At 49.9% G+C, this 13,629-nt stretch overlaps 1 protein-coding gene across 1 annotated transcript; it reads right to left on the bottom strand.

Moving 5' to 3' along the window:
* Nucleotides 1–1,801: 1,801 nt before the first annotated feature.
* On the bottom strand, nucleotides 1,802–9,482 carry LOC443162 (galectin-14; the record flags this gene model as incomplete). Its single annotated transcript, NM_001009251.1, is given in 4 exon segments — nucleotides 1,802–1,912; nucleotides 2,746–2,950; nucleotides 4,352–4,443; nucleotides 9,408–9,482. Coding segments are annotated over 4 exon segments (483 nt in total), but the record flags the coding sequence as incomplete, so codon positions are not given.
* Between the last annotated feature and the right edge of the window lie 4,147 nt (nucleotides 9,483–13,629).

Raw genomic sequence — 13,629 nt, 5'->3', positions numbered from 1 at the left:
ACGCACAGTAAAACCAACCTACTGACACAGGGTTATGATGAAGGAAAGCGCAGCATTTATTGCAGGTACCAAGCAAGGAGCCCAGGCAAGCTTAAAAACCCCAAATTCCACGATGACTTTCCGGGAAATGGTCTTAAACACAGGGTGAGGGAGAGGGTGAGGGGTGTGTGATCAGCTCGTGGATGTCTTCTGATTGGTTGGTGATGAGGTAATCGGGAGCCAATATCATCAAGCTTCTGAGTTCTAAGACCATGTGAGCACCATGCAGTGAACATCTTCCACACGGTAGGGGTTTCTATATCTGTAAAACAGCACCAAGAATTTGGTTCAGATACTGCCTATAGTTCTTAAGGAGGAACTAAAGGTCCCTGATGGTGTCTAATGTTAACCTATTATCACTCTTTTGCTTGACTGTTACCCTTTGGTTCTGCATTTGCTCACTTATATTTAATCCTTGGAACCTGGGGAAGGCCTAGGAGGCTAAAGGTTTATAACACTCATGGGTCATAGGGCTGTCCCAGGATGCCCCCATAGGGTCCTGCTGGGTTACACATGTCAGAGGGATTAAGCAAACAGTCCTGCCCATGGAGACCACACCAAGGGTGAACAAAGCTGTGGGGACTCTATATCGGTAGCTGAGAGTGATGCTGATGCCTTACAGTCTGAATTTATCTTTGGGTTAGGCTGAGAGTTTGCTACAAAGTGGGGCATAGTTAAAGAGAAAACCACAGGTTCAAAATGGCCTCACTTTTGTTGAAGCCCATGATACCAAGCCTAGGTGTAACACCTGACCTAACTGTAGCTTTGACCTTCCCCAGGAATGTAGTCTAAATCAGCCATTCTGGAATTTTTTAGTCAGCATCCTTGAGGTGATCAGTCTCCTGGGACCTCTCCCTCTTCAGGAGGAAGAAGAAATCTACCTGACCTCTTTTGCTAAACAGTGGTGAAATGCACATCACGTAAAATTGACCGTCTTCAGTGTACTCGCTCAGACTGTAGAGAACCCACCTGCAGTGAGGGAGACCTGGGCTTGATCCCTGGGTTGGGAAGATCCCCTGGAGAGGGCCTGGCAACCCACTCCAGTAGTTTTGCCTGGAGAAGCACCATGGACAGAGGAGACTGGCGGGCTCCAGTCCACGGGGTCACAACGAGTCAGGCATGACTGAGCAAACAAGCACACTCACGAGTGTGCCTACAGTTCCGTGTCCATGCCTGTGGTTGTGCAAAACTCACCACCATCCAATTCCAGAACTCTTTCATTTTGCAAAATTGGTCCTGACCTTTCAGATGTTGCTAACACATTCAGAAATTATAATACACAGAGAAGGTCAAATAAACCCGGGAATGGCCACAGAAAGGATATACTGTGCCCTTCGATGTGTATGGTCTCACTGAACTCATACAATGACCTGTGGGGCGGCCGATATTGCTCATTCCACAGGTGAAGAGACTAAGGCTGGGAGAGGTGAAGTCACTCATCTAAGATTCCCGAGACGATGAAAATGGCAGAGCCGGGGATCTGAGCTGGATTCAGTGTGATTCCAGGTTCTTTCTAGAAGCAAAGGGCCTCCTCACCAGGGGAATGACAGAGAGTCACAGAGACAAGAAGCCTGGAGACTGAGCGGGTGTCCCAGACAGAGACAGTGACACAAGAAGGACAGACTGGGGCAGCCAGAGGTGTGAACCCAGAAGCACCTGGAGACGAGACTGGCTGGCACCTTTGGGTTCACACAGCAGGACCCGCACAGGGGACGGGGCCCCACACCCAGCCCCTGGGGACGAGTGCTGGGTGGAGTCTCACCTGGAAGCTGATATAGGACACATGCACACAGCCACCGATGGAGATGGCGTTGACTTGTTCGAAGGGCAAACGGTGTGCATAATCCAGGAAGATGCTCCCGTTCACCGTCACCTGTTGAGATGAGCGCACATGGCAGGAGGGGGTCCAGGACCAGGTGGGAGCACACCCGTGCCGCTGGGACCCCTGCTTCCAGACGTTCAGACCTGTATCTAGTTCTTACATGAACCCCCAGTAGGTCAGGGCAACAGCCTGCAGAGCTGTGCGAGTTGCACGAACATGCTCGGGACGCTAAGTGCATCGAAGGGCAACCTCCACCTGACTCTAGTCCTTGGCTTCTTCATTCTTCTGGTGTGTGTTCATCACAGTGGGTCTGTCTTTCTTGTCTCAGCTCTCTTGTGGTGTTATTGAAAAATACATGCAAATGTCCATGGGGAGCAGAGAAGAAGTGATGTCAGGTTGTGTGATGGGGGGGTGGGGACATTCATGTTCACACAGAGAAAAAAGACACAGATGTGCTCAGCTCCCCTCCCATCTCCCCAAGCCCAGAGACACCGCTCTGCTTGCAAAACCAATGTGCAATGCCAGGCAGAACTAAGTCTTTACTAACACCTGGATAAATGCAGCAACAAGGTAACAGGAAAACACATATTCCCAGGGACCTGGAGTGGAAGAAGGGCCATGACAGAGAAATGGAAATAACTTGGACTGAAGGACCCAGGAGGCCAAGGAGCATCACGGTGACTTCTCCAGTGCTTACTTCCAGAGTGAAAGAAGCAACAGGTGAAGGTGTGTAAGGAGGTGAACGTGTGTAAGGAGACTGCGGCCTTACAGGAAACAGTCCTCTTCTCTGTACAAAGTGTTGCTCACATGACTATTTCAGGCTGCTCGCAGCACCTTATGGGGCTGGGGAACAGACAGCTGAGGAGAGGAGAGTTCCCACTCACCTTGAACGAGGAGCTGTCTACCTTGAAGCAGATCTCAAACAGACTCCCCTTCTGGAAGGGCATCTGCATCTTCTTCTCCTCCGGCCCCCAGTTTCCTAGCTGCATCGTGTTACAGACCACATACCCGCTTCCTTCAAACCGAGGGTTGAAGTGGAAGGCAACGTTGTTTGTGTCACTGATGCCCATCTGAAAGTCCACTTGAAACCTAGGTCAAGGAACATCAGACAGTATCCTGGCTTACTGCCAAAGGTGGGAACAGGAAGTGCTCACTCTGACGGACATCGTCTGGGAGCCTGCATACAACCTGCGTGGCTGGTTGGTACCCATCCCTAGTCTCGTCCCATCCCTTTGGTTCACCGAATTTGCACTGTGTGTTTTGTGCAGTTACCACATTTTGCCCTTACCGTGTGGTCTTCTAAAAGTAAGGAGGAAATGGGTAAAGAAATTTGTGTCCAAGATGGAAGTAGAGGAATGTGCCTAGAAGTGAGAGTCTTGGGGGCCAAGTGGTGGCTCCCTGGAGGTCAGCCTGTGTCTGCTGAGTTGGGAAAGAGGACAAATGGAAAGAACAAGTGCATTGATGGGACACCTACAGAGATGGTGTCTAAAGGGGAGACGCAGAAAAAACCCTAGGTCTCTGGGCATGGGGACCTCAGAGTGTGTGTGTGTCCCTCTTCAGAGGGTGTCGTGTGCCCACCTGACCTGAGAGAGGTCAGCAGGCCTGGACCCTGACCCCAGATCTGCCCCATTTGTCGTCTGCAATGCCCCAGGACCATGCTATCCTCACACTGCCCCATGCACCAAAGGGGTGACTGCCTTCCTTCAGGGAGGACAACTGAAACGATCCAAGGGCACCCCTAAATAAGTATCTCTTGTTTCCATCTCACCTCAGAGGAAGCCCCTCACCATCTCCACCTCTTTTGGCTATAGCTGAAACTATCAGGTGAGGAGGGAAGACAAAAGGAGCTTCCAAGGGGCCTAGCACACCAAAGCGATGCAATACGTCCTTCTTCTGCTTTTCCCCAGTTGGAGCTCATGCCTGTCCCCTAACCAAGGTCCAGCCTGAATTATCCAATGAGCATCTCTCTCCCAACACCTTGCCTGAACTCAGTCCCCGTGTGGTTCCCAGTCTGCTTCTTGGGATCACTCAGGCTCCCAAATAAAACAAAACAGTCAGACGGCACGTCTGGCTCACACGCCATCACCACAGAACCAGGCTCCGCCCCACACCCACGGGCGGCCCTCAGTGGACATTCTACCAGCAGAGTGCTCTGTTTTGCTTGTTTATCTGGGGTTTCTTTTGGCTTCAGGGCTCGAGCTCTGGGTCATTGTATACGAAGTTCAGTCCCAGACTCCACCTCTGGGCTGGCCTGCTTCCCTCCCTAGACTGTGAGCCTACATTCCCCCTGTCTCTGCGGAGTCTGGTTAATGGTGCCCCGGATGCTACAGGTAGGTGGTAGGGGGCGCTGAGCATTGCTGGCAGGGCCAGGCCCTTCCCATCCCCTGAACAGGGTGGCGGCAGCTTGTAGGATACAGGATGGACCATCTGAGCTGACAGCACCTTGGTTCACTCAGCGGTGAGGCCGAGAGAGACAACAATTCCCAGTACCTGTTTTCGTCTGTGGAAAGAACGCGCCCCATGACGGTGACCTTGTGTCCATCCTGGAGACCCCCTTCGATCCTCCCCGTGAAGGGAATAGGCTGTGGAGAGGAGACAGTGGTCAGTTGGCCTGCCTCCTTCTCTCCATCCTCATCAGCCCTGGCCGGGGCTGGCCTGGGTGTGGGGCAGCAGCCTAGGGACCCAGTGCAGCCACGAACAGGACAGAAGGAGCCTCAGCATATGGACCTTCCAGCCCTGGAGCGAGGAAGTGACACAGATATTCTGAGGTTGGGACAAGGAGCCCCTCAGGCTCTGAGAGGAGGTGACAAGGTCACATTGGCAGCTGGCAAAGGAGGAAGTGGCGAGTCCACAGCCCTGAGATGGGAAGGAACCAGGGGAGAGAGGGGGGTGGCTGGACCCCAAGCCAAGCTACTGCTAAAGACCCAAGTCCTGGCTGGGGACTAGGGGTCCACCATGGACCAAAGAGACCCACCCACCTGTCCTCGAGGATAAACCTTCTGCTCAGCTGAGCAGGCCAAGAAGAGGTAGGTCATCCTCCCCGTCCTGCCCACCCCACCCAGAGAACATTGTTGACCTTGACCTTTGTCCCCTCACAGACTCAGAAAGTGCCTCTTTCCCAGGTGCTCTCTGCAGCACCCTCTTCTGCTCCTACTCCTGGGCTCCCATCCTTCCTCCAGGCTCCAGGAAGCCTCCCAAGTCCTCACTGGCATCTCCACGCACCTGGGCCCCATCACCTTGTCATGTTCTCTTTCCTGAGCCTCTTTAAGCACCCAGGGTTATGGTGAAGATGCTTCATTTTAGAGTCAGGCATCCTTCAGGTTGGAATCCTGATGCTGCTGCTCATTACCTGAGGAATGCTTATTTATTACTTGGGAAGCTTATTTAACTTCTCTTTGCCTCAGTTTCTTCATCCATGAAATGAGAACAAGTCCCAGCTTCTGGGTGACATTGATGATTAGTGAGAAAATGTCTGTGGGGAGAGACTGGCGCATCCTTCCAGAATGCTTTCTATCTAATGTGGTTCTACAAACTGCCTTCAGCACAGCTGTGTCTCCAAGTCAATTTTCCATTTCCACACTGTTGAAGTATTTTCTACCTTCTCCTCTAAGTAATATTTTACAAAGATTAAATGCTTAGAGGACCCAGACAGGTGATTTGCATATTTGAGCTGGCCAGGTAGGGGGCAGTCGGGAGTGGTGGAGACTGCAGCAAAGAAGGCATCATCCCCCTCATCTAAAGAGCAGTGTCCACTCGGCTGTGACCCGATTACCTTCCAGGCCCGGTGCTGTCAGAGCTTCCAAGTCTTCAGGAGAAGACAGAAATCTGACGTTTTTCTTCTGTAAAACTTTCTAATTTGGGGGGTGAAATGCTTTCAAAAGGATTGTAGTAGGTTTCTTTTGTTATAAGAGCCATATAATGAAAGATTTGCATTGGATTGATATACCTAAATTTGCTTTAAAACAATCCATGGGTGGAAAGGAAAGTTGAGCTGGGCAGAGATAAAGCAGATACTCCATGAGTTGAAACTGAGTGACTGGTATGTGCTGTTTATGATACTAATATCTCTGTATTATACTTTCTCTTTGGCAATGAGTTAAACAGTCTGCAGGCCAAACAAACAAAAAAAAATCCACACCAGCTCAATTCAGTCCTAGTCCCTGTCCTTTGGTTGTAGGACCACTCAGAATCCAGGGAAGCCCCTCCGAGCCCAGTGTGCACAGCTGCCCCTGGGAGATAACCAGTGATGCCTGAACCGCACTCAGATAGACTGTGCTCTCCATGGACCTTGGGCAGAGGTGTCTGTTGTGGCCCGCCGGTCTGGTCTGAATTCTGCCATTAAAAACGTTGGTGACATTAAGCAAATCACAACATCTCTGCATCTCTGAGATCTTTCTGTCAAAATCCATGTCAGTGATTTTGGAGAAGTAGAATCAGCCTACCACAGGCTGACTAGCATGGTGCTCTTGCCTGAAAAAGAATCCCCTCATTTGTTGGAGTTAGAAATCCCCCTAAGAGCCTTTCTCACCATCAGGAGAGACAAGGCTGAAAACGTATCCACCTGGCAGCATGGGCTCCTCCCTCAAGCACATTCACACTAAGGCATAGAGTGGTAGGAGGGGTCCTCAGGGCTCAGAAGGAAGGCAGGACGGAGGAAGCCCTGTGTGGATCATGGGGGCGGGCAGTACAGGTTAATCTTAAGGAATGATTCCCCCCAAAAAAACTTCATGGGATTTTAATGTCTTAAATGGTGCCCTCACATTCTGAAACACAAGATGATTTCAAATTGAGTATAATCCAAAGACAAGATTACTCATAACTGCGTTCTAATAGCAAACAATTGGAAATGAATCCAGAAGTCCACCAGGAAGAAAATGGTGAAATTAATGGTATTTCCACACAATAGATTCTAGGGAGACTTCACAAGAAAAGAGGAAGAAGGGACCACTTTGAGAACTGATAAGTAATATTGCCCTCTGTATTATTTTTCAAATGGGTAGGAGTTGCTATATACATATATTTACTAAATATAAATTAAACTTTTCTGGAAAGATTCAAAGAAACCACTAATATTTATTGACTCCAAGAAGGTTATGGTAGACCGAGTAATTACACCCTCTCCCGTTTCCCCACCAAAATTGTCAACATTATAATTCCTAGAAGCTGTGAATATGTTACTTTACCCAGCAACAGGGACTCTGCAGGTATGAATAAGAATCCTGAGATTGGGGGGGGGGGGGGGGGGGGGGGGTTGTCTGGAATATCTGCGTGGGCTCAATCGTCTCAGGGTCTGCAAAGAGGGAGGCAGAGGAGGAGAGTCAGTTGTAGGAGATGTGACAGCAGAAGCAAGAAGCTGCGGCTTTAGAGAAGGAGGAAAGTGAAGAGTTCCCTGGGGGTCCAGCAGCGGTTAAGTATCTGCCTCCAATGCCGCGACTGAGGGTTAGATCCCTGTTTGTGGAACTAAGATCCCACATGGGCCACAGCTAGAGAGCCCACGGGCCAAAATGAAGGTGCCTTGTGCCACAACTGAGCCCTGATACAGAAGAAAAAAAAAATCGCAGGAGGAGGAAGGGGCCACAAGCCAAGGCAAGCGGGCAGCCTCTGGAAGTTGGAAAAAACAAGGACACATTCTCCCCTGAGGCTCCAGAAGGAAACAGCTTTGCTGACATTGGATTTTAGATTTCTAACCTCAGAACTGTAAGGAAATACATTTGTATGGTTTAAGCCTGGTGTGGCCGATGGCCCCTCTGTGCGTGAATGTGTATGTGTGATCTTAGCAGGAAAGACCAGCACAGGCCTTTGCTTCCTCTGACCCAGCAAGATGGGTTTTTATGTTGGATTTATAGCCTCACAGATTAAGCTGGCCTCCCGACTCCCTGTGCTGGCAGCTCTGATGTCACCAAGTCACGTGACCTGTCTATAGTTGGGCTTTTGAATCCAAGGATTAGAGAGTAAAAACATGTCATCAGAGTAATAAACGGGTTGAACCTGGAAGCGTCTCCGGGTTCCCCATCTGATGGAGAACAAGACCCAGGTGACACATCCTGACTCAGACCGCCGTGGAGGCACCCACCAGGCAGCCCAGCTTCCTCCTGCCCCACCAGGAGCCCTCACTAGACGGGCTGAAGGGCTCTGGTCATTGCACGGAGCACACAGGCCATGCCAGGGCTCCAGGGGAGGTGGGCTTGAGTGGGGACCGAGCAGCTCCCCAGCACCTGATGCCCCATGCATCCCTCCCCACGAAGGGTTCTGTCAGCCCATCTGCCCAGCCTCTCAGGAAGCTGAGCCCAGGAGAGGCTTGTACTGCAGGGCCAGGCCAGGATGCCATGAGCTCAGAAAGTCCTGCTGCCTGCCAGCCTCTTCCTCCCCCACGGTGCTCTCTGTGGACAACACCTTCCCCCAGGATGGGGGAAATCAAGACACCTCCCTCCTCAGCCCTTATCACCTGGGAACCTTACAAGTGGCCTCCACATCTGTGAGCCTCAGTAATACATATATGTTGTGGAGATGATAAGGGTTTAAACCAGCTGTCCCAGTCTTTCTGGCCCCAGGGACTAGTTTCACGGAGACAATTTTTCCAAAGCTGGCTAGATGTGAGCGATGGGGAGTGGCTATAGATACAGATGGAGAGTCACTTGCTCATGAGCTGCTCACCTCCTGCCATGCAGCCCACTGCCTACCAGGCCATGCACAAACACCAGTCCATGCCTGGAGGTTGGGACCGCGGGATTAAACAAGGCTGCCTATGACAAGACCTCCACACGGGGGGTAAAAGTGCCCAGAAGAAAGCCCTTTGCACCTCACAGTGCAGGGGCAGCCCACTCCCCCTTCCTGGGACAGTCTTTCTCAGACACCCTTGACCTGCCCTGGCTAGCTCTCTCAACCCTCAGATGCCAGATATCTCTTCAGGAGGTCTTTCCTCCTGCGCCCAGACTCCTAACAATTCTAAACACTTTCAGAGCCCCCACAGTGGGCCAGACACCTTTCAAACTCTCTCAACATGCTACCCTGCTTGATCCTTAGCCGAGCTCTGGGTGGTGACTTGATTCTTCCCATTATACCCAAGCAGAAACTGAGGCCCAGGGAGGTAAAGTAACTTGCTTGAGGTCAACCAGTTAATAAATGGCTGAACCCAGGGAGGTCATCTTCCAAGTAAGTGCCCTGAAGTGCCATGTTCCATTGTTATCCTGCCCGGAAGATGTTCATCCTCCTTCATGTTAAAATAAAAATGGAAATTCACTTTTCTATTTATTACTTAGACTCTTCTTCCCCCACTGAGCACCCAGAACAGGAGAGAGATCAGGAGGAAGCTCAGGAAACATTTGTCCCACGCACAAATCCTGGTGCCCCTTGGCCTTGAGCGGCACCGAGGAGATGGGCACAGGCAGAAGTGGGGGCAGGGCCGCCCTGGCTGGTGTCTGCCCTTCGTCTGTTCTCTTTGGAACGAGGCCTCCCCCGGCCTCCTGTCACCCCAGCAGGAGCTTGTTTATCAGAGCCCCAGAGCTGCGTCCCCCCGGCCGAGGCCTCCCCCAGCCCTGGAACTCACAAGGTTTATGTAGGGAGGCTGGGTGTCCCTGAAGGCCAGTTCTTCATCGCCTTCGTGACCACTCTCGCTTTGCATGCTGTCCAGGTAGACTTCTGCAACAGGAATGACTCACCAAGATACAGAATTCAATGCAATTTAACTGTTATTCAATGGGGAGGAGCCAGGAGGAGGAGAAAGTCAGTTTAGAGGAAGGAGTAAGGTAGGGAGGTAAATGGAGGACAGAAGTGGGTGCTCCTCTCCCAGGGCCTTCTCCCCTCTGCTCTCCTCCTACCCTCTACCCCAAGTCAGAATAGTTCACGTAGGATCAGACATTCTCACCACATACACAGCTTCTAGAAGACACTGCTCCTGAGCGTGGGGCTGTGTCATGTCCAGACAACAGTGTGTGTGATGGGGCGCTGCCTGGGCATGGGGTGGCAGTGCTGCAGGAAGGCCTAGTTATACCCATTTTTCAGACCGGGAAACTAAGGCTCAGAGAATCTACAGGTCATATCCAAGGTCACACAGCTCACTAGTGGCAGCTTGAGCCATATAAGGCTACTCCACTTCTTCAAAAGGTATTCCTCCCCTTTAAAATTCTACTCCTCACCTAAAAGCACAATCATATAAAAAGAAATGTTTTGCAAAAGAAAAGCCGGTGGTGGAGGTTCCCTTATCTTTGTGCATAATAATGCCCCGGGAACTTCTGACCCCTCCTCTCTGTGAATTTCTCTCTCTTCTCTCTTGATTCTGGGCTTTAGAATGGGGATCAGAGACATCTCAGACATAATAGAATATTCCAAGTGACATTGAGTTGGAGGCAATATATTGAAAACTGTCTTTAATTGGTTCCAGTACCTTGTTAATGGAAACGTTTGACTGAAACAGAGACTCAGGATCAGCTTTTGTCGGAAAGGGGTTTGGGGAGGAAACACACAGCAACAACAGACTTAGCGGAGATTAAGTAGGCCCCCACCGTGTGCTAGAGACGGGACCCCGTGTCCAGCCAGGACAAGTAGCTGAGGGGCCTATAGGTACTGAGTGTGGAGCAGGTGCCCTGGGGCTGAGAACCTGTCTGCACCTCTCTCTAATCTTGGGCTTGCCTCGGTGCCCCAGAATTTGCAAAGACTGACTTATTTGAGATGTTCCCATAGACTGTGCACACATGCCTCGTCTGTCCACCCTCCGTCCCCACTACATTCCTTGACCAACCACAATGTGACCGGATTTAAGGGGCCGATGGCACAGTTGAAGCAGAAAGGGGGAAAAGAAGGGGAAATGCTATGCAATCCTGTTTGACACCAGGAACACGGGGACCATAACCTCATCTACTGGGATAAAGATCATTGAATTCTCATTCAGTGCAGGTTGGCATGTAAAATGCAAGCGGGTTGGAGACTTGTTGGTGGGTCTTCTGCCTCTACTGTGTCCAGGCTCCTCTGCTTCTAGATGTTTACCCAAGAGAGATGAAAACATATGCATGCATGCATGACAGCCTCACTCACCGTAGCCCCACACTGGAATCACGCTGTCCACGAGCAACAGAAAGGAAAAATGAATAATGATGTGACCACAGTGGACTAGGCCTTGGCAATAAAAAGGGGCCAAAGATATAGGCACGATCATCAGCGACACTCATAGCTGTGCACAGGAGCCAGGCACAAGTGAGCACAGGCTGGGAGTCTTTTATTAGATAAAATCCAACAATTGGTCAGAAAAGCGATGGCCCATGTGGGCAACAACTGGGAGGAACCCAAAGGAATCATCTGGGTGCTGGAAATGTCCTGGAGCTTGACCCGGATGATGGTCACACAGCTGTTTACAACATAAAAACTCATCCAACAGACTAGAGTCCATGTGTTTATTTGAACCATAACTCAATAAATACTGTTTTGTTTTGTTTTTTTAATTCTCAGAGCCCAGGGAGACTCAGAGACAGCTAGATTTCCAGGAAACACACTTTGGCATCATCAGACTACTTGGAAGCTGCCATTCACTCGTCAAGTCATGTCTGACTCTTTGCAAGTCCATGGACTGCAGCGTGCCAGGCTCCTGTCCTACACTATCTCCTGGAGCTTGCTCAAATTCATGTCCATTGAGCCAGTGATGCTATCTAACCATCACATCCTCTGTCGTCCCTTTCTCCTCCTGCCTCCAATCTTTCCCAGCATCAGGGCCTTTTCCAATGAATGGGCTCTTCGCATCAAGTGGCCAAAGTACTGGAGCTTCAGCCTCAGCACAAGTTCTTCCAATGCATATTCCAGGTCGATTTCCTTTAGGTTTGATTGGTTTGATCTCCTTGCTGTTCAAGGGACTCTCAAAGAGTCTGCTCCAGCGCCACAATTCAAAAGCATCAGTTCTCCGGTGTCAACCTTCTGTATGGGCCAACATTCACATCTGTACATAGCTATTGGAAAGACCATAGCTTTGACTATGAGTATTTGTTGGCAAAGTGATGTCTCTGCTTTTTAAAATGCTGTCTGGGTTTTTCATAGCTTTCCTTCCAAGGAGCAAGCATCTTTTCACTTCATAGCTGCAGTCACCACCTGCAGTGATTTTGGATCCCAAGAAGCCCTGGACCAACACTAGTACATGACCTGAAGGTGGGGGACCCCTGGTTTAAACAAGGCATCCTGTGATGGGGCCTCCACACTGGAAGTCAAAAGGTGCAGAAGGAAGCCCTCTGCAGCCCACAGTTCACAAGCACCTGCCGGGGTCCAGCCCCAGTGGATCCAGGGAAATTCAAAGGGGAGATGGCGTGGTGAGGAAATCTTATTTATTCAAAAATATAAGATTAGGAAATAATAGTATAGTAGGAAAATTTAGTGGGAAAAAAAGAGGCTGAATAACTTGGTTTACGTGGAAAACCAATAAAACTTCAGGAGAAGAAGTTTGCACCATCTACGTAGGCCACCGGCGCCCGTTTGAATATCGGAGGGTGCCCCGCCTTGGGCTTCCTCTCTCACGGATCTTAGAAGCCAGGGCAAGTAAGTAGACATGTGAGCCTCCCCGCTCCAGATGGGAATTCAGCCTAAAAAGGAGAGAAGGAGAATAGACCACACAGGGGAAACCAGTCTTTCCAGTGACTGGCCCATCCTCTACTGTCCAGAAAGGCCTTTTATACCCCTTTTTTTTGTACATAGAGATCAATGGATAATATAAAATTCTGCATTGTCAACAGCCCTGACTCTCATCGAGACCAGGCTTTTTCTCTGCACACCTAGTTGTATATACAAGTCTTAGGTGATTTATATCATCTTCTGGCCAGAAGGCCAATTAGCATTTTACGGCCCTTTTTTGGTAAGGGTTTGTCAACCAGAAGACTTATTGGCCCTAACAGTGTTGTTCTTCCCAAAGTCTGGTGCCACTCTCAGAAGGCACTAAATAAAGTTACATTCTTACATAGCAAGGATACAACAATTCATAACAATGAAAGAAGTACAGTGATTTTTAACAAAGAGAAAAGTAATTAACTCAAAAGTCTAGTGTTGCTAACATCAAAACTACTATATTCCTTTTTCTATATCCCAATTACATTGATTAATATCCTTCAGGTACCTAAAAGAAAAAGAATATGGAGGCCCGGCAGCAGTCATTGAGTCAACAGTGAAACCCATCACCGATATGATTTTTAGCTCTTTAGAAAAGGCTCTGTATCTTTAAGATGCTTTAAGCTTTGTGCCTCTCGCTGTTGAGGGGCTGTAAACAATTCGCAAGTTGTAAAAAGTCCCGGGGAACCTGTCAGGCAAGTTAGAGAGCCATCAGTGGGGTTAGAGCTGAAACATTCTTTTTATATGCAAGAGACTGTAAACTGGAGCCCTAAGTTAATTCCTTTTAGAGGCAAAAGAGTGGAAAACACAGTACAATAAGGCAGGCAGACTCTGGTTTTGGGGGGTAGATGTTCAGGAACCCAGGAGGAACACCAGAAGCCAGATCACGCCTTTGCATTTTGTCCGGCTTCCTTCCTCATGACCTTTGCCATGGGCGAGATTCCTCACGCTGGCTCCCGGCTGGCACCCAGCTCCCCCTAACACCTGAGATGGCCCCTTCTCAAACTCCTTTGACCTGCCCTGCCTTGCTCTCTTGCCCCTCAGAGAGCTGACACCTCCTCAGGAGGCCTTCTCTGCTGCGCCCAGTCTCCTAACAACTCTAAACACTTTCAGACCTCCTGCAGTGGGACAGACACCATTCAAGCTCTCTCAATCTTCATTCAAGCTCACTTCGTCTTTCCCCCAGATCTGGG

Source organism: Ovis aries, chromosome 11 (genome assembly GCF_016772045.2).
Source record: "Ovis aries strain OAR_USU_Benz2616 breed Rambouillet chromosome 11, ARS-UI_Ramb_v3.0, whole genome shotgun sequence".
Lineage (NCBI taxonomy): Eukaryota > Metazoa > Chordata > Mammalia > Artiodactyla > Bovidae > Ovis > Ovis aries.
The sequence above is the reverse complement of the archived record's forward strand: the minus strand, read 5'-3'. Positions and strand labels throughout refer to the sequence as shown.